The 24,178-nt window shown below is 42.1% G+C and overlaps 1 protein-coding gene across 10 annotated transcripts in view; it reads right to left on the bottom strand.

The window, feature by feature from the left end:
* LOC121636666 (serine/threonine-protein kinase BRSK2-like) overlaps positions 1-24,178 on the bottom strand; it is a 191,725-nt gene that overhangs the window by 19,443 nt on the left and 148,104 nt on the right. For 3 of the 10 annotated variants that reach the window (XM_041980390.1, XM_041980433.1, XM_041980442.1), the window contains exons 6-14: positions 20,330-20,363; positions 18,786-18,854; positions 13,237-13,383; positions 11,016-11,047; positions 9,860-10,024; positions 9,565-9,662; positions 9,165-9,318; positions 7,280-7,339; positions 3,190-3,250 (exon numbers count right to left, since the gene is read on the bottom strand). In XM_041980390.1, coding sequence (XP_041836324.1) covers positions 3,190-3,250; positions 7,280-7,339; positions 9,165-9,318; positions 9,565-9,662; positions 9,860-10,024; positions 11,016-11,047; positions 13,237-13,383; positions 18,786-18,854; positions 20,330-20,363 — 820 coding nt within the window. The remainder of the gene's footprint in view (positions 1-3,189; positions 3,251-7,279; positions 7,340-9,164; positions 9,319-9,564; positions 9,663-9,859; positions 10,025-11,015; positions 11,048-13,236; positions 13,384-18,785; positions 18,855-20,329; positions 20,364-24,178) is intronic. The other 7 variants (XM_041980406.1, XM_041980424.1, XM_041980454.1 and 4 more) reach the window with 3 other exon arrangements.

Genomic DNA, 24,178 nt, shown 5'->3' with positions numbered 1-24,178 from the left:
CACCCAATGTTCAGACTCCACAAACTTCCAGAAAACATCACTCATATTCATCCATTTATTAATTTAGACTAACATTTATGTTACATTTTACTTTTGATTCTCGCAGCATCAGACTGAATTTCCTGAGACTGAATTTAAGACTAATGTTTCCTAATCAGAGCTGATGCTTATTTCTAGTTTCACATGTGGAATTTATGCATTTATTAATAAATATTGGGAGTCAAACACAAGCTGGAAGTATCATAATTCAGCAAACAGCTTCAATAACGTTAATTACACAGAAATATTTAACCAAAAATGCAAAAAGAAATCAACCTTTTAGAATTTTTCAAATGTTAATGGTTCATTTATATTCGGCAGGCAGACAGATGAGCGTCACAATCTTAATGCTGCCCAAATATGTATCAGACAGAATGAATGAATAATTCCTCTCCAACATTTCGGTGCATCCCTCATTACCAGGAACTGTCCCAGCTTCAAAGCTAACAGACTTAGCTTCTCCCTTCACCTGGGACAGCAGCCAGAGAGCATGCTCAGTGCTGACGCACCGTGCTGTGGGATGAATGAGCAGATTGCTGATTGGACAGTTCAGAGCTGAACAAACTGCAGCAGCAGAGCGGATCAAGGAAGACGAGGCCGGACACCTGCAGCGACCCGTCTGTCTGTCCTCTGAACTGCACCACAGACCACTTACTGATTTGCAGGAAGCAAGTAGTGTGTCAGAACTAAGTAAAGTAAACTCATGTTCTTTAGTGGCCTCATGCAAGATGCTGCACCTACTGTGATGTCACATCAGTTTCCTTTCGTAGCTCGGAGGAAAATTTGACGCCATCAGGACGCTGACATGTTCTGTACAACCGATTTCCCACATGATGTGTGCTGCTGAAGGTTTACAAAAGATGTGGCACAAAATTCACAGACCAGGATGTTCTGTAGTTTTTCATTTGGGTTTTTCCACTTTGAGCCTCAGTAACAGTTCTCACAGGACACAGGAGTGATGGGATATTTGGAAGTACATAACATCAGTACCACTCCTTTCTGAGCCATGATGAATGAAATGTTTTAATTTACTTTAGATTATCTGAGAAAAGGCAGAAAACTGAACTGTGTGTTTTCACACTGGCCGGTCCTGTTCCAGATCCAGATCCAGGATTAAACCACTTCAGCAGACAGAGGGACTTCTGTTGCTGAACAGGACCAGCGTGACATAAAACGTATTATTAGAATTATAAAAATAATCTTGCAGAGTTTTACTCTGACAAAGCCATGACCACAGCATGCATGCATATTATGTTTCCACGAGTCTTAACCAGAGGCGTTTTATGGTTCTTGGATTTAATGTAGTTCCAATACAGACGATTAAACTACGTGCTGAAACCTGCATCATGAGTCTTTATGATTACAGTTATCTGCTTTTATTTTCAGCCTCCTGACAGCTAGGTAGTCATCAGGAGGACAGACTGAGCTCTGAGCTAAATTAGCTTCTGGATTATCTGCACTACTTACCTCTGTCTTGCTCTCTTTACTCTTCCTGTTTTTTCTGTCTTTCGTCTGGCAGACAGAACACGTTTCATTTACATGAACTTCTTCTCTCCTGTTTGTTTTACTCCCGGCAAGACTGAGAGGTGGAGGCGGGCCCTTTAGGGAGTTCTGTAGTGGCCGGCCACTGTCATTGCAAACTCTCCACATTGTCACCGATCTGTCTAGATCCAAAGTTAATTGGCTCTCGGAGGCTCCCTTCTGGCTCGGGGCCCCAAGCATTTGCCTGGTTTTCCTGTTGACAAGCGGCGCCTCGGGTCTTAAACCATAACAGATCAAATTTGCAACAAACCACATCTGGCCTTTGTTTATTCATATCTTTTTATCAAACCAGTTTATTTGATCAGTCTTTAAGCTTTCACTCACTCTTATTTATGTATTTATTTGATTTATTATTTATCTTTATTCATTAATTTTCTCTGTATTTATGTAGTTTTTATATAATAGTAAATAGGCAGGTGTTAAGGGATGACAACTTTGGGATTTAATCTGCAAGATTTCTTATATTTGGGGCATAAACTTGCAATAATTAATCCTTTAGAGGTAACCCAAGAAAAAATGAGGAGAAAAGTAAAATTTTTCTAATCTGAAGTCGTTATTTGGCCTTTTAGCTAGATGTTAAAAAAATAATTAAAAATAATATTTGTATATTTACCGTTTAATACCATGTGATATCTCAAAATCACAGTTGTGCATTATTGTATTGTGTCCACCAGGGGGCAGAAGACACATATCAGATTGTAAACAACAGGGTTTTGAGCAAAGTTTTTACCATAAAACTGTTGCAAAATGTCTCAGAAATTGTTGGTATCAAATATGCTACATAAGGGTTAAACAGCTAAGCAGAGCAAAGACAAGCCTCTCATTTCTGTGAAATCCGTGGCCTTTGATAGCAGCTGCTACATTTTCTCTTTTGATGCTGTGCATCAGTAAATTGAGTGGTTAATGGCGTTGGGAAAGTTTGAGTTGTTCTTGCATGAGGCCAAATGACTTTTATTCATTACCTTTTTAAACAACTCATCCAGAAACAGCAACTACAGACTAAAATCTGCCTCCTCTTCAGTTTACAGGCTGATAAGCAGAAAATAGTGTGCCGCACTGAACGAACAAAACAATGACATTCATTATGTAAAGATAGAGAATATTTGATGCGCAGCCGTGTCCTTGACGGGGGTTCAGTTTAAAAAATGCATGGCAGAGAGGCAATGCAGCACGCAGCGTCTCTGCAGCATGAAGCTGCAGCTGCATACAGTGCCAGTTCTGTATGAAAATTCATCCCCAGATCTCATCTAGAGTTCAGAGTTCAGCCTCCGATGGATCAAGTCTCACTTCATCTGAAGCTCTGTGTGACGTTGAGAACAGCGCAGCCTGGCTTAAAGCCGTTTGCAGCGAGGTCAAAGCTGTCGTTTCAGCTCTGTGAGCAGAAAAACTATCAGTGTGTTACAGCTTTAACGCCTGAAACATCCACGTGCTCTGGTTTTCCTCATTCTAGATCTACGTCCAACAGGCTTAGGATGAAGTTGGTAGTGGTGCTGATGAGAGGCTGAAGTGGATGGATATCTGTGTGTGTAACAGCATGCCAGCAGAGCCAGCCAACGTGATGCATTGTGGGGAACCATTCAAAGCGTAGTAGGGAGGGGGGACACTTACCCTGGGACTGCTGAGGGGACTGGTGGACAGACCGGAGGATGCTCCACTGATCGACCGCGACCTAAACACACAAGATCAATGTTTACAACATGAACAATGAGCCAAAGGATGCTCAGATACACAACACAATCACACAACATGAAAAATATGTTTGTCTCAGTTTGTCTTCTTATAGGTGCTCCTGATGATTGTCTGCCTTTTTCTAACATAGGCTAGAAGGTGTTTTTGAAGTTTCCTTATAAGTGTAGCAGCTGGTTTTATTGTACAGTCATTTTCTATCTTTTGTCTCCTTTTTCAATGGTGTATAACATGTGTAGGTACTTGGAAGAGAGAGTAAACTACATACTTATTTGTCATGTCCCGCCCACGGACCGTCTGGTACCAACAGGTTAATATATAATTCAAGAATATTAGAATAAAAAAAAACCAACATAATATTTAAACATTAAGAAAAGCCTTATAAGCACAAAGATAAATTTCCTTTATATCCACATCCATGTGCATATATTAACACACTGAGTCTTATATTATCCAGGTCAAACTGGGTTTAAATCACATTTAAAAGAAGAAAAAAATGTTTATAAGCTTGTTTGAGATGGATTCTCTGAGAAGTTTTGATGCAATTTAGAAGGAACAGAAATAAATTAGTAAATCTCTGTCCTGCCACCCATCAGCTGTTTCTGGTCTCACTGGGGCATATCATCCCAGATATTCCCAGAGAATATGGTTTCCTCTAGCTTCAAAAGGACAACTACTTTTTCTACGGAATTACCCCCACGGTCTGGTCCTCTACCACCGTCCCCCACGGTCTGGTCCTTTACCACCGTCCCCCAAGGTCTGGTCCTTTATCACCGTCCCCCAAGGTCTGGTCCTTTATCACCATCCCCCATGGTCTGGTCCTGTACCCCTGTCCCCCACGGTCTGGTCCTTTATCACCATCCCCCACGGTCTGGTCCTTTACCACCGCCCCCCAAGGTCTGGTCCTCTACCACCATCCCCCAAGGTCTGGTCCTCTACCAACACCCCCCCCCCCCCAAAAGGTCTGGTCCTTTACCACCATCCCCCAAGGTCTGGTCCTCTACCAACACCCCCCCCCCCCCCCCCCACCCCCAAGGTCTGGTCCTCTACCACCACGCCCCACGGTCTGGTCCTTTACCACCACGCCTCACGGTCTGGTTTCATCCCATCAACAAAAACCCTGATTTCGTGTTTGTAGTTTTTTAAAAAAGTGGCCTCAGATTTTCTTTGCTATGAATAAAAAGTCAGATTGTGGCTCAGAAAGTCTGAGGACAAACAAGAACAACGTCCTGAGTTTGTGTCAACATGACTGAATACTTCAGACTTGTCAGCATTTTAACGAAGGACTTATCAGCATTCCTCTTTTCTTCTCTTTATAAGCTTTTCCATTTTTCATTTACGTGTCATTAACTTTTCACATTTCCTTCTTCTCGTCATTACTTTTTCCAAATGTCGTCACACATGCACGCACGCACATGCACACACGCGCGCACACACACACACACATACACACACACCACTTACACCAAAAACACACAGACCTGCTGATGTTGTTCAGGACTCTGGGATTTAATTGCCCATAGACAATTTGACTTGGTGAGAAGTTAAAAATGAAAACAGTAAATCATAATTAAATATGCTTGAACTCAAACACACACACACACACACTGAGGCGATGACAATAAACTAGCTTCCACTGCCGTGTTTGATGGCTTCAGATCAAACCATGATGGCTCCCCGTGGTGACGTTTGTCGTTTTGTTCCTTGTAAATCGGATTTTCATCACCGTCATTTTCTCGTACTTGTTTTCGTTGTAAACATTTCTGCTTCTCTGAATATGTCGTACTGTGTAAACATACAGAAACATGGTTGATGGTTTAATCTGTTAAGATCAGTTTTGACATATACATGTACCTCCATTAACCCTTAAACTCCAAGACATTTCTTGATCATTATAGTTTGCTTATTTTATATATATATATAAATATATGTATGTATATATATATATATATATATATATATATATATATATATACACACACACACACAGAAATGAGTACACCCTTTGCATTTTTGCAAATATTTTTTTATATCATTTCATGGGACAACACTATGTTGACTATAGTGTAGACTAGTACTGTATATATACAACTGCATGTACTATCTCAACCCTTTTAATCCCAGTATAAACCAGTCTGTAGCAGCTGAAGTTTTTAATCCCAGTCAGCATCAGACATGTTTCTCAGTTGTCAGATTAAGAGCCTAAAATGATGTAAAATGAATGTATGAATAGATGTAGCAGCTTAAAGGCCGACCAGAAGAAGAAAGCAGAATTTATTACTAACAGAACTTTGTAGAAATGACTCATCTGCATCATTCTCTCAAGTCTTGGCTTTCAGGAGAAAAATATTGGCTTTGAAACAAACAGAACAGGCCAAAACTTCATGCATGGAAACATGGCTTTCAGGAAGCCATTCTTAAGGAAGAGAAATAGGAAGGAAAGGCCAAACTATGTCACATGACACAAGAACTGGACTGAAAATCAGTGGCAACAGGTCTGATGGAGGGATGAACAGGGATGAACAGAACAAAAGGCAGAAACATCCAAAGAGCAGCTTTGGAAAGTCCTTCAAGGATCCTGGAGACTGAACAGATTGTAGTGTTGATGCAAACTACGTTTCTATGATAAAGTGGAATGTTTTGGATAATAAATTGGTGTAATCATTCATGCTAAGCCATCAGCGCCAGTTAGAACAAGGCTGAAAGACTCTGTTGCATTAAATTAAGACGTAAAAGTTGGGCTGATTTTTTTCATCTTGTTTCTGATGAGAACTTGCTGTAATAGTTGAATGAAAAAGTGAATGAATACTGGAGCTATGCAGATTGTTGAGGGCTGAACTGTGACCTGATCAGCTGAGAGGAGCCTCTTCACTGCATCACACAGAGAGTCTCCATCAATGATGCGAGTAGCTCTCCACACTGTCAGCAGAGAAGCTCCAATTAGCATGCAGCTCATTCACTGCGACATCCATCCAGCCAAAGAAATCAGGAAGCTGCAGCCGGCAGAGCTTTGAAATTACTAAATGAATTCCTGGCTCATCGTGTGTGTGTGTGTGTGTGTTTGTTGGAGGAAAACCCAACAAGCTTAATTTTTAAGATCTCCCCATCAGATGACGAGTGAGATAAAGGGCCTCGTTTCCATCTCCTGTTCGTGCTCCATCTGCAATCCTGCCAATTAATTTATGCTAATCTGTTTTCAAGACGCACTTCCATACAAAGTGTTTCCCTGCTGCGAGGTCAACCACTCAGGAAGGCTGCAACATGACGGCCGATCCTCCCCAAGCTTCACCCAGAAAACAGAAAAATACCACACACACACACACAGACACACTGCGGATGAGGAGTGAAGATGTTAGAAAGAAAAAAATGAAGGAAGGAAGTTGACCTAAAAATTCAGTTTGCTTCCTGAGGGCTGCAGGAGAAACGTCAAAGAGGAAGCAGAGGAGATATTCTGCTCCTCCTCTCACAGGAAACACACAGTTGTGACAAAAAACAGTGCTTCAGCTAAAGTATTAGTTTCAAGGTGCCCATACTTATGCAACCAGCTTTAATTAGTTATTCACATGGAAACGGTTGAGGGAAACATTATTTTCCTGTATTATTTTTACCAAAAGGAAAGACAAAAACAACATTTCACACCATGAGTTCAAAGCTCGCCAGCTCCACAAATAATGTCCATAATATGATTGAAGAAATCCGATTACGTTTCTGTGTTTTTAAACAGCTTTCTGTGGACATTTATGTTAAGATTCGAAGACAAATCACTTTTCTGTTTAAGAGGGGAGTTTTTTTATGAAATGTGAAAGAATTGTGTTGATTTCATGTTTATTTTTAGCTAGACAGTGAAAAACATTGAAGACATCCTTTAACTCAGTTGTGATGTCCAGACATGCCACATTTAAAGATGAAGGACAAACACAAGAAGTTTAGGCAGGAATGAGGAGAAAGAGGGAAAAAATGAAGAGAAGAACAGAAAACGACAGCACAGAGAGTGAGATTAACAGAGCAGTACCTTTCCTCCTTGCTGCAGTTAGCGTTTGTGATATCCAAACTTTTACTGAAAACAGATTTGCTAAAAAAGAGGGCAGACAGAAAATCAAGAAATAGAAAGGCGGTCACATACGGGGAATCCTGAAGTTCAGCATGCAGAGCAGGTCTTTAAAAAAACACTACGTGAACATAAAGGAAACTGAGCGACAGCAGAAATCAGGAGCATGCACAGGTCGAGAAACAAGAGGACAAACTGAGAGGACAACATTCACGGTTCATGCTCGAGTTAGAGGAACATTCAACACAATCGCTTCCTGGAAAAAACCCCACTGTTTTCAGGTGGTGATCATCCACAGTGTCATGTTCAGCTGTGGTCAGTGTTGAATCAAATTTCTGCCTGTCAACTCAGCTCAGATCATCTCCACCTGCTTTCTAGAACATGACGATGAGTTCACTGGACTCCAACGGCCTCCACAGCCACCAGATCTCAGTCCAGTAGAGCAGCTTTGGGATGTGGTGGAACGGGAGATTCTCATCATGGATGCAGCCGACAAACCTGCAGCAACTGTGTGATGCTGTCATGTTAATATGGAGAAAACCTCTGAGGAAATATTCATATTCTGATATGTGAAATCGTAGTAAGTGGATTTATCTAAATTTCACTTCTGCAAAGAAAAAATAAACTAGATGTTCTTGTTCTTTTATGGTAAATGTTTGTTTACTGAATCTTTATCCTGATGTTTAAGTCGGATATGTGGACAGTCAGGATGATTAAAATCAGCTTTATCAACACACACACACACAAAAACAAAACCAACCAAGTATTCATTTAGAGATGATGTGTATTTCCCTAAATACACTCACTGAAAACTAAATATTATTAGCCACACATCAATATTTTTAAAGAATGAATAATTAGGAAACTGGTTTACTGGTGCAGGTCTGGAAAACTATTTCTGTCCTCCAGAGACATGTCCACCACCTGGGGTGTCCAGTCAGATTTCAGCTCCGCCCCTGGATTTATCCAGGGTCATTTTGACCCTTTCCGGGGGTTATATTGGAATATTGGCGGTTCTAGTGTTAATCAGGATCCTGAAGATGATCAGTGACACCAGAGCTGCTGCGGAGACTAGAACATAAAGTCGTAGGTAGGAGTTGTGTCCCATCAGCAGCGATGGCGCATCTCTGAACCTACAGTGGCCATTAAAAACAGAAGTGGCCTCCAGGAAAAGGATCTGTGTCGTCTGATTACTGGACCCCAGAAAAACAGCAAACCCTCCTGCAGTCTGCTGCTCCGTCCCAACATCGAGGACATCCAGTTTGTGCAGAATATCTTTCAGTTTTCCACATTTTCACAGCTGCAACGATGAAACCAGGCTGCTTTTCTTACATGCTCCATGCACACATCCCACACACACACACACACACACACACACACACACACACACACACACACACACACCTGAGAGACAACTTCATGCATTTCCACGGCTGTAACGATGCTCCTCCAGAGCAAAGAGCCTGAGACTTTGTGTGATGTGTAACCAGCGGAGACAGAAGAAGGCGTCATGTATTTAACTGCAGTTCAGTGAAGCAGGAAGGACATGCAGCTGAGAGACTCGATATGCTCAGCCAAGTGCAGAACTGAACTCAAAGCGCATCGAGAGGAAACACAAAGTACAGTATGTGAGGCACAAATGTACAAAACATCCGGTCACACTTTGATGAAGCGCTGCTGAGCCGTGACACCTTCGCTTTTCCCTGAACTGTGTTAAATACATTGTTTATCGTCACTGATAATCACAAATCATCATCAACACTTTGAACAAAGACAGGTCATCTGGTCCGACTCGGAGGAACAGGTCTGTCCATGCACACGAACATACGTGCAGCTCTCCATCTCTTACCTCTGACCGTGGGTTGCCATGTCGATGGCTCGTCGTACAGGAACGGGGGACCCTCCCTCCGTGACGGTCAGCACCTCCATCGACTTCCTCTCTGGCCTCCGCTTGCCGTGACGGCTGAGCATGGGCGAGTCCACACGCTTCCTGGGAGGGTCTGCTGAGTCCAGGGAAAAGAAGAAGAAAAACTCTTAAAACTTAAGTTTGAACATGCGAATAAAATCAACGCTAAATTATCCTCTAACATTTACAACTTAAATTTAAAAATAAAATTGACTGCACAGAATGCAATGAAATGCAAATAAAAATGAAACAAAAAATAGAGATAAATTCATCCCTCTGGGATCATGGATGTGTGGGTGAAATCTAACAGGAGTCAGGCCGGAGATAAGCTGGACCGGCGTACCGATCTCATTACGTGGTGGCAGGTTCTGGTCCTCGTGGCTCGGATATCTCTCCTTCCGATCCAGCAGCAGGAAGTAGATCATCTTCTCCTGGTTGTCACTGGTTAAGAGTGGAAGGAAAAGATGCTCCATCATCACAGGACATGTTCAATAGAAGGATTAATCAAACTGACAATTTCCTGAGTCTTTTCATATATTTTTCTGTCCCGTCTCATCGCCTTATCCCCCCACCCTCCTCTCTCAGTCTGCTTCCTTAGCGATTTTGCCGCCTCACTGCTCCCTCCATCCGTCACTCACTCCTCAGACAGCAGGTCTTTGGTCAGTTTCTCCTTGTCTCTGAAGCAGCCCAGAGAGTGCATGCTCTCCAGGACGTCAGGGTCGATCTCCTCTGCGGAGGCCAGCATCCGGATGGCCACCTTCCTGGGGACGGGCTGCTCGGGCTCAGGCTCGTTCTTTCCAGCTCTGCAACACCAAACACACAGTGAACAACAGAACACAGAGAAACGAACATCTGGATTGTTGGGGATCAAACGTGTGATGGTTTAACTCGCTTCGCTGAGGTGCTGAGCAGTAAACGTTGAACCGGAGCAGCTTCTGGGTAAATTTCTGACCAATCAGATCTTCTCGTCTGTGCTGAGCGCAGTTTTAAATCATTTTGTGGTGGAGAGAGGAGGATGATGGCTAAGCTTTAATTCATGTTAACGGACAGCCACTGCCTGCTCGTGCAGCTCAGGATGCAGGTTTGAATCAAAGAGAAGATTTAATCTAATGGGTGTGTTTCCTCAGCTAGGTCGTTATTTTATAAAGAGAATAAAGTGGACTAATCATATTATGGATTTGATTTAATGGGATTATAACTGGACTATAATGAATTGGACTGTGTCTGTAAAAGTGCCTTGAGATGATTTGATCTCTATTTGACCTCTGAGACGGAGTTAGTGGTTCAGAACTCGAGAAAAACTGAATAAATTCGCATTTTTCTTTGAAAATGTTTTCTTGTGACAGCTTTATCTTCTCAGACCTTAAATTATTTTAAGAAATCGTGGTTTAGTCCTACATTGAAGAACCTGAATGTTTTTTTTTATTAAACTGATTTTCATTAGAGAAACAAAAGAAAAAAGTCACAAAATTTTTTTTCAACATCTGTTCAACTTTGTAGAAAACTTTTATTATTTAAAGGAAAAAAAGAAAAAACATCAGGCTGAAACAGTAAGAAACAGAAAGCTGTGCTACATGTTTTTTTCCTCTGAATCGGATTTCTCTAAGCCTGATTCAGTAAATTCATCAGTAGAGAAACTCTGAGCTTTTACTCTAAAGATATACAGACATGTTTCCTCTGAAAGAGAAAAATAAATCTCTGACAAGAGTATTATCATCATCCTGCTGCAATGTTTTCATTTATCAGCTTGGATGTAAACATGAAGGAAAAGGAAATAAACAATGATATACTCACAGGTACCACGTGTGCTTCTGGATCTGCTCCAACTGTAAGAAAAGCCAGAGAAAGAAATCCGAATTTTATTTATGAGTGAAATAAAAACAAGGATGCTCAATGTTCCCATTAAGATCCTGTCAGCCGATGCAGTAAACACACTCCAGACATGAGCTTCAGTTCAATGATGAACGAAAACTGTTTTTACTCTTTTGTCAGCTGTATCAGACTGACGTTGTTGCCTTGGTAACCAGGAAAAGAACGATCAACAGGTGTCAATACAAAACCAGTGATTTGATTCTTTAGTCAAAGACTTTAAAAATCAGAAGGAAATTTACAAAAATCACTAAAAGGAAACAAAAACTAAACTTCTGGATTTCTGGAGCTTTTTTTCACATCAGGAATAAGAAGAAGAGGAAGTAAAACTAAACTGATTTAATCAACTATTTTAGTTATCTAAGTTATCTAAGTTTTCTCTGCTGCTCGATAAAAACAGACTTGTTTGGAAAACTTTGTCCAGGAAGAAGAAATTCAGTCCGTTTGAGTGTTGATGAAAGTTTAACATCAGAAATCTTCCACAGCTGTCCGATCCGCCACCGTGTTCCAGATGACACCTCAGTGTGTGCTGTGGGTGTGTGTTCACAGTCATGGATTATCACCTGTTCAGTTGTTACAACAAATATTTAATCAGCCAATCACACGGTAGCATCTAGTCATGTAGACATGGTGAAGACGACTTGCTGAAGTTCAAACTGAGCATCAGAATGAGGAATAAAGGGGATTTAAGGGCCTTTGAACGTGGCATCGTTGTGGGTCTAAGTATTTATTGGGATTTTCACACACAACCATCTCCAGGGTTTCCAGAGAATGGTCTGAAGAAGAGAAAATATCCAGCGAGCAGCAGTTGTCTGGACCAGGATGTCTGGTTGATGTCAGAGGTCAGAGGAGAATGGACAGACTGGTTGGAGATGATGGAAAAGCAACAGGAAGTCAAATAATCACTGGTTCCATCCAAGGTCAGAAGAGGAAGAAGACCACACCGGGTGCCTCTTGTCAGCTAAGAACAGGAAACTGAGGCTACAATTCACACACACTCACCAACACTGGACAACAGAAGATGGAGAAACGTTGCTGGTCTGATGAGTCTCCATTTCAGCTCCACATTCAGATGCTCGGCTCAGAATCTGCTGGAAACATCATGAAAACATGGATCCATCCTGCCTTGGATCAACGCTTCAGGCTGCTGCTGGTGTAATGGTGGGGGGAGATTTTCTTGGTCCACTTTGGGTCCCTTAGTACCAACATGACCTGGTTTAATCAGCACAGCCTACCTGAGTATTGCTGCTGACCATGTCCATCCCTTTACGACCACAGTGGAGCATCTTCTGATGCTACTTCCAGCAGGATAATGCACCATGTCACAAAGCTCAGATCATCTCCACCTGCTTTCTAGAACATGACAATGAGTTCACTGGACTCCAACGGTCTCCACAGCCACCAGATCTCAGTCCAGTAGAGCAGCTTTGGGATTGATGCCACAAAGAATAAAGGCAGTTCTGGAAGAAAAAGGGGTCCAACCCAGTACTAGAAGGTGGACCTGATAAAGTGGATGTGAGGGCAAATGAACAGAGGTAGAAAAATGTTAAAAACTGGGAAACTTTGCATTAAAGAAAGTTGATTTTAGTTGAATCCTTGATGCCAACACATGACTTTGTTTGCTTCCTGTTTCAGTTTCCAGACTCTGACCTTTTTCTCCCGTCACGGTCGGCAAGCTCATCTGTAACCTTCATTTAAAAACTGGTTTTCAGCTTTTAATCTCATTTGTGTTTCTTTAGCTTTAGTTTTCTCTTTTTTCATAAACTGTGCTAAATATTAAAGCTTGTATTTCAATGTATTGCAGCATAAAAATAAACAAAAAAAAGGCTTTTTTATCTGTGGGGTTGGTTAAAAAGTCCAGTTTGAAGTCTTGTGGGCAGCATGAAGCAAAAAACAACTTCTTAAAAAACCTGAGCAGATTATCTGATATGACGTTGGTTATTTTTGTAAAGTTTCTATTCTCAGCGGAGATAAATCTTTGGCCAGAGATGAGAAGATTGTCTGTGGAGTAGCTGCAGGGCCCGTCATGGTGCACTGGTGCTAAATTTATCCTGAGCAGTCCCAGGGGCAGCAGAGTGTGGAGGGGGGAGTTCTGATGGAGCCCTCAGTGGGCTGCTGTGATGAGGTGACGTGGCGTGAAGCTTACCGTAAGCCTCTTGCTGGCGTCCACCTCGATCATGCCGCGCAGGAGGTTCTGACAGTCCGGAGGGATGAAGTGAGGCATGTGGAAGACTCCCAGCTTCACCTTCTCCAGAAGGTTCCTCAGGTTGTCGTCATCAAAAGGCAGCGCACCCTGAGGATCAGCAGGAAAGATACGGTGTAGTAGCTCTATAACCTTCAAATCTGGATTCTGGCTTCATTTCTATGTAGATTCATACTCAGATGTTCAGTTTTCATCAAAATATTTATAATAAAAGTGTTTGATTAAACGTCTTCATGTTTAAATCTAACTATCCCAGCCATGCGTCCATCAGTTCATCCAAAACCATCTGGATTAAATCTGTTTTATGATTAAATATTCTCAGTAGAGACAATATGTTGCATGTGCAAACATCTAATTCTGATTCCCGGAGTCTGAAAACCTGCATGAAAACATCTCATCACAGTTTCTGAACATCATCTGCTGCTAAACATCCAGATCTAGAGAAGATGAGACGGCAAAAAGGACCATGGAGAAAAACAGCATGGCTTGTTTTATCTGTTATCTTTTTTTAAATGGAGAGCCAGAAAAATTTTAAAATCATAAAAATAAATCTAAGAAAAGAGTGAAATCAGAAAACTTTTAATATCTGCCAGCTGTTTGTGTGGAGATGCATCCGTCTCATCATAAAGTGGAAATCACCTCAAGCTCAGATCAAAGAAAATTATTTAACCGAATCAGAATAAAAACTGATTCTCTGATCTGTCAGATGCATCGTACACTGGAAAACATGCGAAAACAAAAAGCTGCATCACTGGATGAATGCATGGTTCCCATGGTAACGTGATGCCCATCCTGCAGTTTGTTTTAAAGTAACTAAAAAACGTCTCTCAAGCCATAAAGTTCAGCTCAGCCCAAAGTTTTCCATCAGCTAAGAATCAACACGACTTCTCAATCAGAAGAGTCGACCTCTGGTTGCCAGGTTACCAAAAACCAAACACGGGACTTTTGCAGGCTTTTGTACTTCCGGTGAACAAAGTGGAGGTCAAACAAACAAAAATGTGAGAAGCCAGTTTTTCCACAGTTTAGATGTTTTGATCTTTGAATTGGAGAAACACCTGTCAGTTCGGTTACCCAGTTTTCCAGACTGCTCCAGCCCAGCTTCCACACAACCAAGACCAGAACTTCCTGGCGTGTGGATGGTGAAAGCAGTTGGGATTAAGACCCTTCATGAAAAATCCTGCTTTGTTTCTGCTCCTGGAAGAACCACGTTTGGTGTTTTATATGCTCGTTGCTGCGTGTGTTTGATGTAAACCAACTCTGGTCCGTGAGGTTTTAGATGTTTCCTGACTCAAATTAAATGGCTCTCCTCCACAGCTTGTTGTCAAGTTCTTCCCAACCATGATGACCCAATAATCTGATTCAGGTGCTGCAGCAGCAGGAAACATCTAAAACCTCCAGGACAGCGGCCCTGGAGGACTGGCTTTGGACACTCCTGGCTTAAAAAAACCCTCGACTATCATGGTCGATATTCTTCGAAGGCGTCCGGTCTACGCTGTTCGAAAGACTGCTAGGAAATCTTGATGGATCAAACTAAAACATTACCTTAAATTAAAATGAGCTCAACTCAGATGTTGTTGCTTAGCAACTGTAATCTTGCTTTAATTTAGCCCCGACATCTGGTCAGTAAACAGAGAAGGATAACGTAACAGAAAAAACATGATTTACTGACAACGTGGCACGATCTGTCACAGCTCAATTTGATCCCACTGAAAGGTTCACAAGACACTTTTCTCGACCTCTTTTCATTAAATCTTTGACTCCTCCCTTCACGAGGAACCCTGAAGTACTGCGATCAGTTTCACCATCTTTTCCACAAACTGTAGACCATAACGAGCTAGCTGGACACCACTTCATGTTAAACACAGCTCGCAGATCTTCCATCACATGCATACAAGCAATGTTGTAGTTTTACTAAAGTTTCCTCACTTTTCCAGTACTGTTCACTTTCTTTGGAAATTTCCTTCGTTGTAATTCTACAAGTCTGGTTATTCCTCATTTTTTCAGACTCCTTCAACTTTGGACCCAACAAAAGTCATTTCAGTTTGTTCAGTCTGTTACTGTAACATAACTTTTTTTGTTTTTTGTATTAAACAGTCTTGAGGTGTTTTGGGTATGTCCCACCAGGATGAGGCCCTGGGGGACGTCTTGGGATTCCCCCAAAAGGGAAGCCTGGGCTTCTCTGCTCACACTGACTTCAGAGAAGTGACAAAAGACAGGTGGATGGACAGACATGAAACAATCTGTGAATTATTTTCTTAAATAAAAAAAAGTGATTTACAAATAATTCTCAGCAGCTGCAACTCCTTTTTCGTTATTTTTGTTAAAAAGCAACAGTCTCTCATACAGATTTCAGCTGATTTCTGTTTGCAAATGAGTAAAAATCTGGATAAATCAAACATTCAGGGTAACACTGCTCCAAAACTGAATTCTTTTCTAAAATTAATTCACAATAATCAAGTGTCCAGCTGCTCTTTCAGCAGCATCCAGTGCCCATCGCCGACGGCTGCCTGTCGCCATGTCAACGTCCTGTCGGCCAGTTCGATGAACATTATCGCTCATCGGAGTCGTGATGATGAAGCAGCTTGTTCTCCTGCCAGCCTGCTCAGCTTCTGCTCTCCAGCTGGGAAGCGCGCTCGATGACGTGATGACTGATACCGTTTCGTCCTGGTTAGGAATGAGCAGGACGAAGGCAGATGGCCGGTGACGCTGCGCGCGTCATCAAAGCAAGACGAGCAGAGATTTATCTTCACACGGTGGCTGTTTTAACTTTCTACTCTAAAACTCACTCATCAATGTCACATTAGAGACGCTCGTCTGATGTGTGCATGTGATGCATAATTGAATGTTCAGGGAAAATAAAGTAAAACAAAGTTCTTAAAACCTAAAACCAAGCCACATAAAAACAAAAAAGATGAGTGGAAAAAGCTGGTGGTTCACATTTAAAACATCATCTGTGTCCATAAATATGTTACACATCGTTCTCTTCTCGGGAATCTCCAACTTTCACATCAGAAATGTAAAATTCTTCTTTCTAAAACGCTTCTGAACGCCTCAGTCTCTGCCTGTTCCATCAGTCTCAAACTTGTGGCCCGCAAGGCGATATTTTTTCTGACCCCCCCACTTGACATGGAAGTTCAGTGTTTGTGCGATCTGCATATTTTTCACCTTTCTGCCGAGTGGCTCCGCCTGCCGTGCTTTCACCAATAAAACATAGGCCTGCAGTCACATGACCACACAAACCGTGGCAACATAGCAGCACAAACTCTTCACATCTAGTGAACAGGAAATGAAACACACATGCACGACGGAAATCAGCTTCCCTCGCTGAGATAGAGCCAGACTCAGAGTTTTTAAATAGCTGCAGAGATAACTTTTGTTTAGGACACAATTCTAAACGTAAGGCTCGAAAACTATCAGAATATTTTTGGACCCAAATATATTAATGAGGTGAATGGAAAAGCCGACAAGTTTGGACCCACCTTCCCCGAGGACCCGTCAACACCTCAACTGTTCACCTAAATTTACCGTTTTGTTTTTGGGAATGAAATCTAGCGTTTCCTCCGCTATGGCAGCATGTCATTTCTCCTCTGTGCTCTGACTGGCCAGTGTTCTGTCCTGAACCGCCATCAGTGGACAAACAGTATCAACCACTGCAATCCCTCAGTGTCACACAGACAGCAGCAATCTTCATGAAGTAAATGTCTGTGATCTTTGGATGAGAAGACATGAGAATTCCTTGGCGTTGCTAAGAAAACAGATTCTCATCTGTTCTACTTTGACATGCACTGAAATGCCACCTCAGCAATGGTGGAGGGTCTGCTTCTGGTGTTGGCCCAGATTTGTCTAGAGTCACTGCTAAGTTTAACTACATGTTGTAGCTAACAGCTAAAAATATCTGAAACTCATTAAACTGATCTTTCTGTGTAAACGTAGTCACCGCTCTCTGTACTTGGTGATCAAATGCTGCCATGAACAGATGACTTGTCCATCATTGAATTTCGAGGCAAGTTTTGAAGGACAGGAGCACAAACAAACGTTTCACATCTAGCAACACACACAACCCTGGAGCAGGAGCAGTAGCCCGCATTCATTTGCGTAATGAGGTTTTAGATGACGTGTGACGCAGCTCTAAATGGACTCTGTGGAAAACGGACGGCTCTGTGAAAGCACCACAGCTGAACCAGCTAAGCAGCAGCACTGAACTACCACCGGTTCATTTTGCGTCAAAAAGGGGCTTTTCTGGTATTTTAACCAAAGCACGTCACATTTCATTAAAACTCCAGGAAATTGTGTCAACGTGTGTAAAAAAGGGCTGAATGTGTCTCTCTTAAAGGTCCCATATTATACACTTTATTCCCAATCTGAGACCATTCATTAATATCTAAATGAAATATTTCCGCCATGGTATGAACAAATCGACCCTCAGTTTGAGTGCAGCGGCTTCTCTTCACCTCCCTCTTTTTAGCAGCTTCAGAAATGTGCCGTTTATGGTGGGCGGAACCCTGGTGGAGCAGCTCAGCTGTTGGCTCCGCCCATCTCATCGCCCGTCATGAGGTGATTGACAGGTTAGGCCTTAGCGGTTACTAGACGCTGATTACAGCGTAGTGAAGGATAAACAAACGCCGGAACACTGGAACCCATTCAGACTAATAAGGCCGAAACGATAAAATAACTGCCAGCTCTTACCTCTCCAGCTGTGTCACGGACAGTTGGTATTGAACCTGGCTTCAGCTTCAAACGGTTGGCGAAGCCTGCTTTCCATGCCCCCATGTTGTGGAAACAGTCCTCTTTGAAATGCTGGCCACAGACATGCAAAACCTTTGGAAGTTTTCCGGGTACATTTCCTCCAAAAATAAAATTAATCCACTCAGTCCTCGTGGGTTCAGTGGATGGAAGTAAAAAAACGTTTTCGTGTTCATTTATGCAGCCACAAACAGAACAGTGCTTCTGTCGCTTAGCCATGTCCGCTAACGAGGGTTGCCGAAGAGGGAAAAACACTGGGCGCTAGGTGATTTTTAGAGGGCGGGCTTTGAGAGCCGGTAGACGGGTCCATCGCTCTGTGGGGAGTGGTTATTGTCCCTTATGACGTCATAACGTACACGCTTTCAAACAAGCTCATTTCAGCGCTTACTTCCCTAGAGGTGGAGCAGGGGGGAGAGAGAGCGCCTGAAAGAGTTTTACACTTACGGGTCTCCTACACATGCGGGGGGACCAGTATGACTGTTCCAAAACCATTAAAAAGTGAATTTTGCATAATATGGGACCTTTAAGGCTCCACAAACACCTGCATCATTAATCTAAGTTTGATTTGATGTTGTTTTCTTTTTGGATTGATGCTTGTTTACTGTAATACATCCACATTTTTTTTCTATTCAGTTTACATACAGACAACAGACCCTGACTTTGTTTGTACAAAAACGGTTAAACCGGCGGGAAGTTCATTTTCCACATTAGGTGATGATGTGTGCTGCCTGAGGTGATGGTTCACTCACCACTAAAAGTGCAAACAAGATGACTCCACAGCTCCATGCGTCTGCTTTCCTCCCGTCATACTTCTCCCCCTGGTGCAAACATACAGAAAACCACACATGAAACACGCATGTACACAGGATGCTGTTCAACATGGAGGCCCAGCTAGTACAGAACAACCTCAAACAAATACTGCTGGACTGGAAAATACTCATTTCTGTTGCCCATGAAAGAAAAAATAAATTGAAGAAAAAGGTACAGATGGGGCACATCTCCTTCCCCACTTTACTCAACACTTTAAAAACAAGACAGTTACACCAAAATAAAAGCAACAAAGACAGTAAAAAGTATGAAAACATATGATCAGCCAATAAAAGTTAAAATAAAAAAGAAAATCACAGAAACCAGCATTGCAGCTAGTGTAAAAAGCCAAAGAAAAAAGGTGTTTTAAGCAAAGATTTAAAAACAGCAAGTGAAGAGGTGTCCTGAATATGTGGAGGTAACCGGTTCCCGTCTGGGTTCAGCTACAGAAAGAGCTCGGTCCCCTCTAAGTTTCCTCTTAGCTGAGGGGTTGGTTAAAAGTGAGGGAACCTGACGGTGCATTTCTCTTGAACTAATCTAGATGCAAGCTTTAAAAAAAAGCTGGAGCTGGACTCCTCTAAACCTGCCCTTTGTCCCACATTCTCTTCATAACTTTAAAGGACAGAACTTCTACATGCAGCCGAGTTGTTGAGGCCCAGATTGGTGGACTATGGACTGGATCTACTTTTTAGAGACGATGTGGTTCAGGAGGAGACCTTGGGGAGGACCCAGGACACGCAGGACTATGTCTCTCGGCTGATCTGGAAATACATCGGAATACCCCCCAGAATCAGCTGGAAGAAGTGGCGGGGGAGAGGGAAGTCTGGGACGGACGGACGGACGGACGGACAGACAGACAGACAGACAGACAGACAGACAGACAGACAGACAGACAGACAGACAGACAGACAGACAGACAGACAGACAGACAGACAGACAGACAGACAGATAGATAGATAGATAGATAGATAGATAGATAGATAGATAGATAGATAGATAGATAGATAGATAGATAGATATGGACCAATGGAGCAATTTTAATAAAAAAACTGAATATAAAATTTAATAAAAAACATATAAAATCTAAATAAATATATATATATATATATATATATATATATATATATATAAATAAAATGAGATTATGTAAACGTGCAGCTGAGTTAAGTTAAACTGTGATTTTTTTTTCCGATCAGTTTTGCAAAGAAAAGATGGAAAATGTGCCGAGTTTACAGAACACTTCTGCAGCTTTAAGCATTCGCTGCACTAAACTCACATTTACGTAGTTTTCACCTTCCTCTGGACACAGATCAGTGGAGCAGAAATGTTTGAAGTGTGCAATAAAACACAGCAACAGAAATCGAAATGCAAGTCTACGTCAGAAAGATGAAACACAACTTGCATTTTATGAAGTGAAGGAGAAAAAACAGCTGTGATGTAAGAGCAGCTTTCACTGAATGAAAGAAAAGCAGAGAAAAGAACTCACCCTGATCACCTCTGGGCAGGCGTAGTGTGGAGATCTGAAAGGAGATGCAAACAGACGGTTATTCTGCAGAAGAATCACTGCACGAAATCCATCTTTACATCCGGGAGGAAGAACAGGTGAAGCTCTAAAATTCATAGAAATAAGAAGAATAAATGTCCATGTCCTGGTGGTTTTTTAACTTTTACGTAACATCAGATGGCCTCAATCCAAATTCCTGTGATGAAGGTTTATATCCTGTTAAATGAGACACGACATCCAGCGTCCACACTGAAATATGAGCACAAAAAACACACGTCTTCTTAAACGATTTTACCATCATTTCTTTTCCATTTGTCCCAACAAGCCGGATCGTAGTTTGTTGTCCTGCTGCAGCCTTCAGTTTTCATTCATAACAATGAAATATATACAGTCTATACTTCTAACCCCCCCCCCATTTTAATGAATAGCTGTGTGTGTAAACTGAAGGCTTGAATTTTCCTGAACATAAAGACTCTGAACACTAAAAACAGATAATATTATAAACATTAAAAAAAAGATTAAAAAAAAAAAAAGACAAAAAAGGAAACTTGAGTTTGGTTTAATTAGAAAATAATTTCTGAAAGAGACTAAAAAACAAGCATCCCTGAACTCAGTTAGTTATAGCCCCCACACCTCCTCGGTGATCAGCATCAGCACCGACTCCTCAGAGCTCTGTGCCCCAAAACACTACAGACAGCAAGGAACTCATCGTGGATTCAATGAAAAAGAAAACGGACATCCAACCACGATTCATTAGTGGGGATTGCGAGAAGAAGTCCACGTCATAGAGGACCTCACATAGCAAAGAGGGCCCAGCACAGACCTCCTACAGAACATTAACATCCCCCTAAAACTGCTGCTGTCCCTCCATCGCTGCTCCGAGCATCCTCCAGCTGAGCTTATAAAGACTGCCCAGAAGATCTTCAGCTGTCCTCTGCGCTCTCTTGAAGGACTTCATAGCTTCCACTACCTCCCAAAAGTAAAAAAGGACTCCGCATACCTCGGTCACAACCTGTCCCAACAGCTGCCGCCAGACAAGAGATACAGGAGCAAGACAGCGAAAACAAAGCACCTTTTATCCTGCAGTCAATGGGGCATTAAATGCCACCTAACACCTTAAATTTCAGCACTGTCTCATGTGCAGCAGTGAGCTATGCTGAACGACCCTTTCAACTCATTTCATTTATCTTTTTTATATCTATTTAACACTGCGAGGATAACAAGTTGTTTTGTTGCACTAGTTACAATAACAAAGATCTTCTGATTTTCTGATAATAACCATTAATATGAAAAACATGGAGAATTTAAATCTGATATTCGGATATAAAACTAACAGGCAGATATTGAGAAGGTGAAGCTAGCAGCCAGCCAAACAATTCAGCGTGTTTTAATGACCTGCTGCACAAAGTCCTCTCATTAGTGTTACTGAAAGGATGCTGGACATTTAACTTCTCTTTGGTTTTGTTGATATGAAGCAGCAGGTTGGTATCTGAGCACCACCCTGCAGGACTTATTTTTTCCCGCCGACACTGTCGTCTGTAACACAACCCTGTTAATCATATAGTCCATCCACACGCTCCTGTGTGAGCTCCTGTGTCCCAGTTTGTTTTGGGATGAAGCAACATGACTGCATGACCCCACAAATGTTCATCAAATGATCACCTTGCAATTTACATCACATCATGTGTTTACAGTCAATCATCAACTATAAACTGAAGCATCAGACCCAGATAGCAGACACGTTTGGGCCTAATCTGGCTCAGTTACGGTACTGGCAAGTGTTGTGTGGGCCAGATGTGGTCCAAATATGAGAAGTCGGTCTGGACATAGATTACAGCAATTCCCTTGTGGTGGACATGTGAGTTTTAGGCAATAGTGACTCAAATCTTACGTTTCTGCCCATATCAGATCTTTTTATGACAGGCGATCAGCACAAACCAATTTCTTTCTAATCTGATACGGGACACTTTCTTATGTGCTACTTAATCACATACATATCCAACCTATCCACTGATAAATGGTAAAAATGGTAAATGGTCTGTATTTATATAGCACTTTTCTGCACCTGGAATGATACCCAAAGCGCTTTACATTATACATCACATTCACCCACTCACACACACATTTACACACTGATGGCGGAAGCTAACCATGACCCATCAGGGGCAATTTGGGGTTCGGTGTCTTGCACAGAGACACCTCAACATGAGCTCATAAGGCTGAGGATCGAACCAGCAACCCTCAGGCAACAAGACGACCACTCTACCCACTGAGCCACGCCGCCCACGCCATGCCCAGTGCCACATTGCATCCAACTTTTACATCACTGAAGTCAGACAGACGTCAGAAATCTGTGCAGTGGTAACAACCGCTGCTGCACAGAAGGCTGTGGTTAAGATTTGTTCTCTCTTTTATCTCAGTCTCCTTTTCCTTATCAGTGGATCATCATTTTTTCAATTCTGATGGCGCAAGAACTTCAGAATTAATGCACCAACATGTAGCATCCACATTTACTTCCAGAAACCGTGTGCTGCATGTGACGTCTTCACTTCAGGGCCACTTACAGTTCACACTGAAGTGTGATGGAGGTCCACTTAAATAATGACGTGAACAACCACGCAAACAAAATGCAGATGTGGGCCTTACTAGGGTCAAACACTTCTTGCTTTATGGAGACAACTCCAGATGTTCTTGTCTTCTTAAATTTCTCTGATTTGCTGCAGAAAAGGACGCCTGTAAACCCACCAGAAATCACAACACTGTCAGTCTGCATCACATCTGTTTATGTGAAAGACATCAACACAAACTGGTGAAGCTTCATCTCCTTCGAGCCAAGTTCATTTCTTGTTTGGGAATATTTCCAATCCTCTCCACTGTGACTCTGCTTAAAGGGAGAAATGAACAATCTAAGTCAAGGTGGAGGGATGAGATTCATAGATGGTTCCTTTCATGCAATCATGGTGTAGAGATCGAACCGCCGGGGTTTGGGGATGTGGTTTTAAGCATCAGAGTGGAGGAGGTCAGACTGTAAACCTGAGATATATCAGTGAAGATGGCCGATCTCTAATTACTGAGGAAACAAATGCTTTGACATAAGGAATAAGTCTTGACTCAGAATAAGTCTGTGAGCTAGTCTTTGCTATAGAAGCTGCAGCATCACAGATTAAGATAAAACATTCAACACAACCTCATCTAACATCTTTTTTCATCCACAAGCAAAAAAACTAAACAAGCTGCTTCGTTTTCCCTGTGGGTAAAAAACACAGAGTTTTAGAGAATTTAGGAGGCATTTGAGTCTGCGTTGGACATCCGCCTTCAGAGTCATCTACATGCAGCAGGAAGCCTCGTTCTTGTCTTCCTCCGAGTGGATTCATCAGAACAAATGAAGCAGAGCGCACGGCTCCTAACAGCGTGTCATCCAGACTCTCAGAGTAAACACACACTTCATCTTCGCTGCTGACATGCTTAATTATGCTAAGATATGTAAAACTAGTCGATTCAAACACGGTGTCGTCAAAATGCAGCGACTGCAATCTAATCACAGCCCAGCAAATTTCCATCCTTCCTGCTGGAGTCCACTTGTTTGTTTAATGAATTCCATTAAGGTCTCGTGAAGCCAAAGACTCATCTCACTTATTAGTCACCAGAGATATTTTGAGGATCCATCGGTGCTTTTTGGAGGAGACATCCTGACATGGATTCATTTCTGTTCCCTGAACTGATCCGTTGTGCAGCGTCAGCGTCTACATGCCATCTCAGTCACAACACACACCAGTAAAACCCTCCTGTTTCAGCCCGCCAGCCTTCGTCAGGGAGGCAAACGCTTGTAAT

This window comes from Melanotaenia boesemani, chromosome 1 (genome assembly GCF_017639745.1).
Source record: "Melanotaenia boesemani isolate fMelBoe1 chromosome 1, fMelBoe1.pri, whole genome shotgun sequence".
NCBI lineage: Eukaryota > Metazoa > Chordata > Actinopteri > Atheriniformes > Melanotaeniidae > Melanotaenia > Melanotaenia boesemani.
The sequence above is the reverse complement of the archived record's forward strand: the minus strand, read 5'-3'. Positions and strand labels throughout refer to the sequence as shown.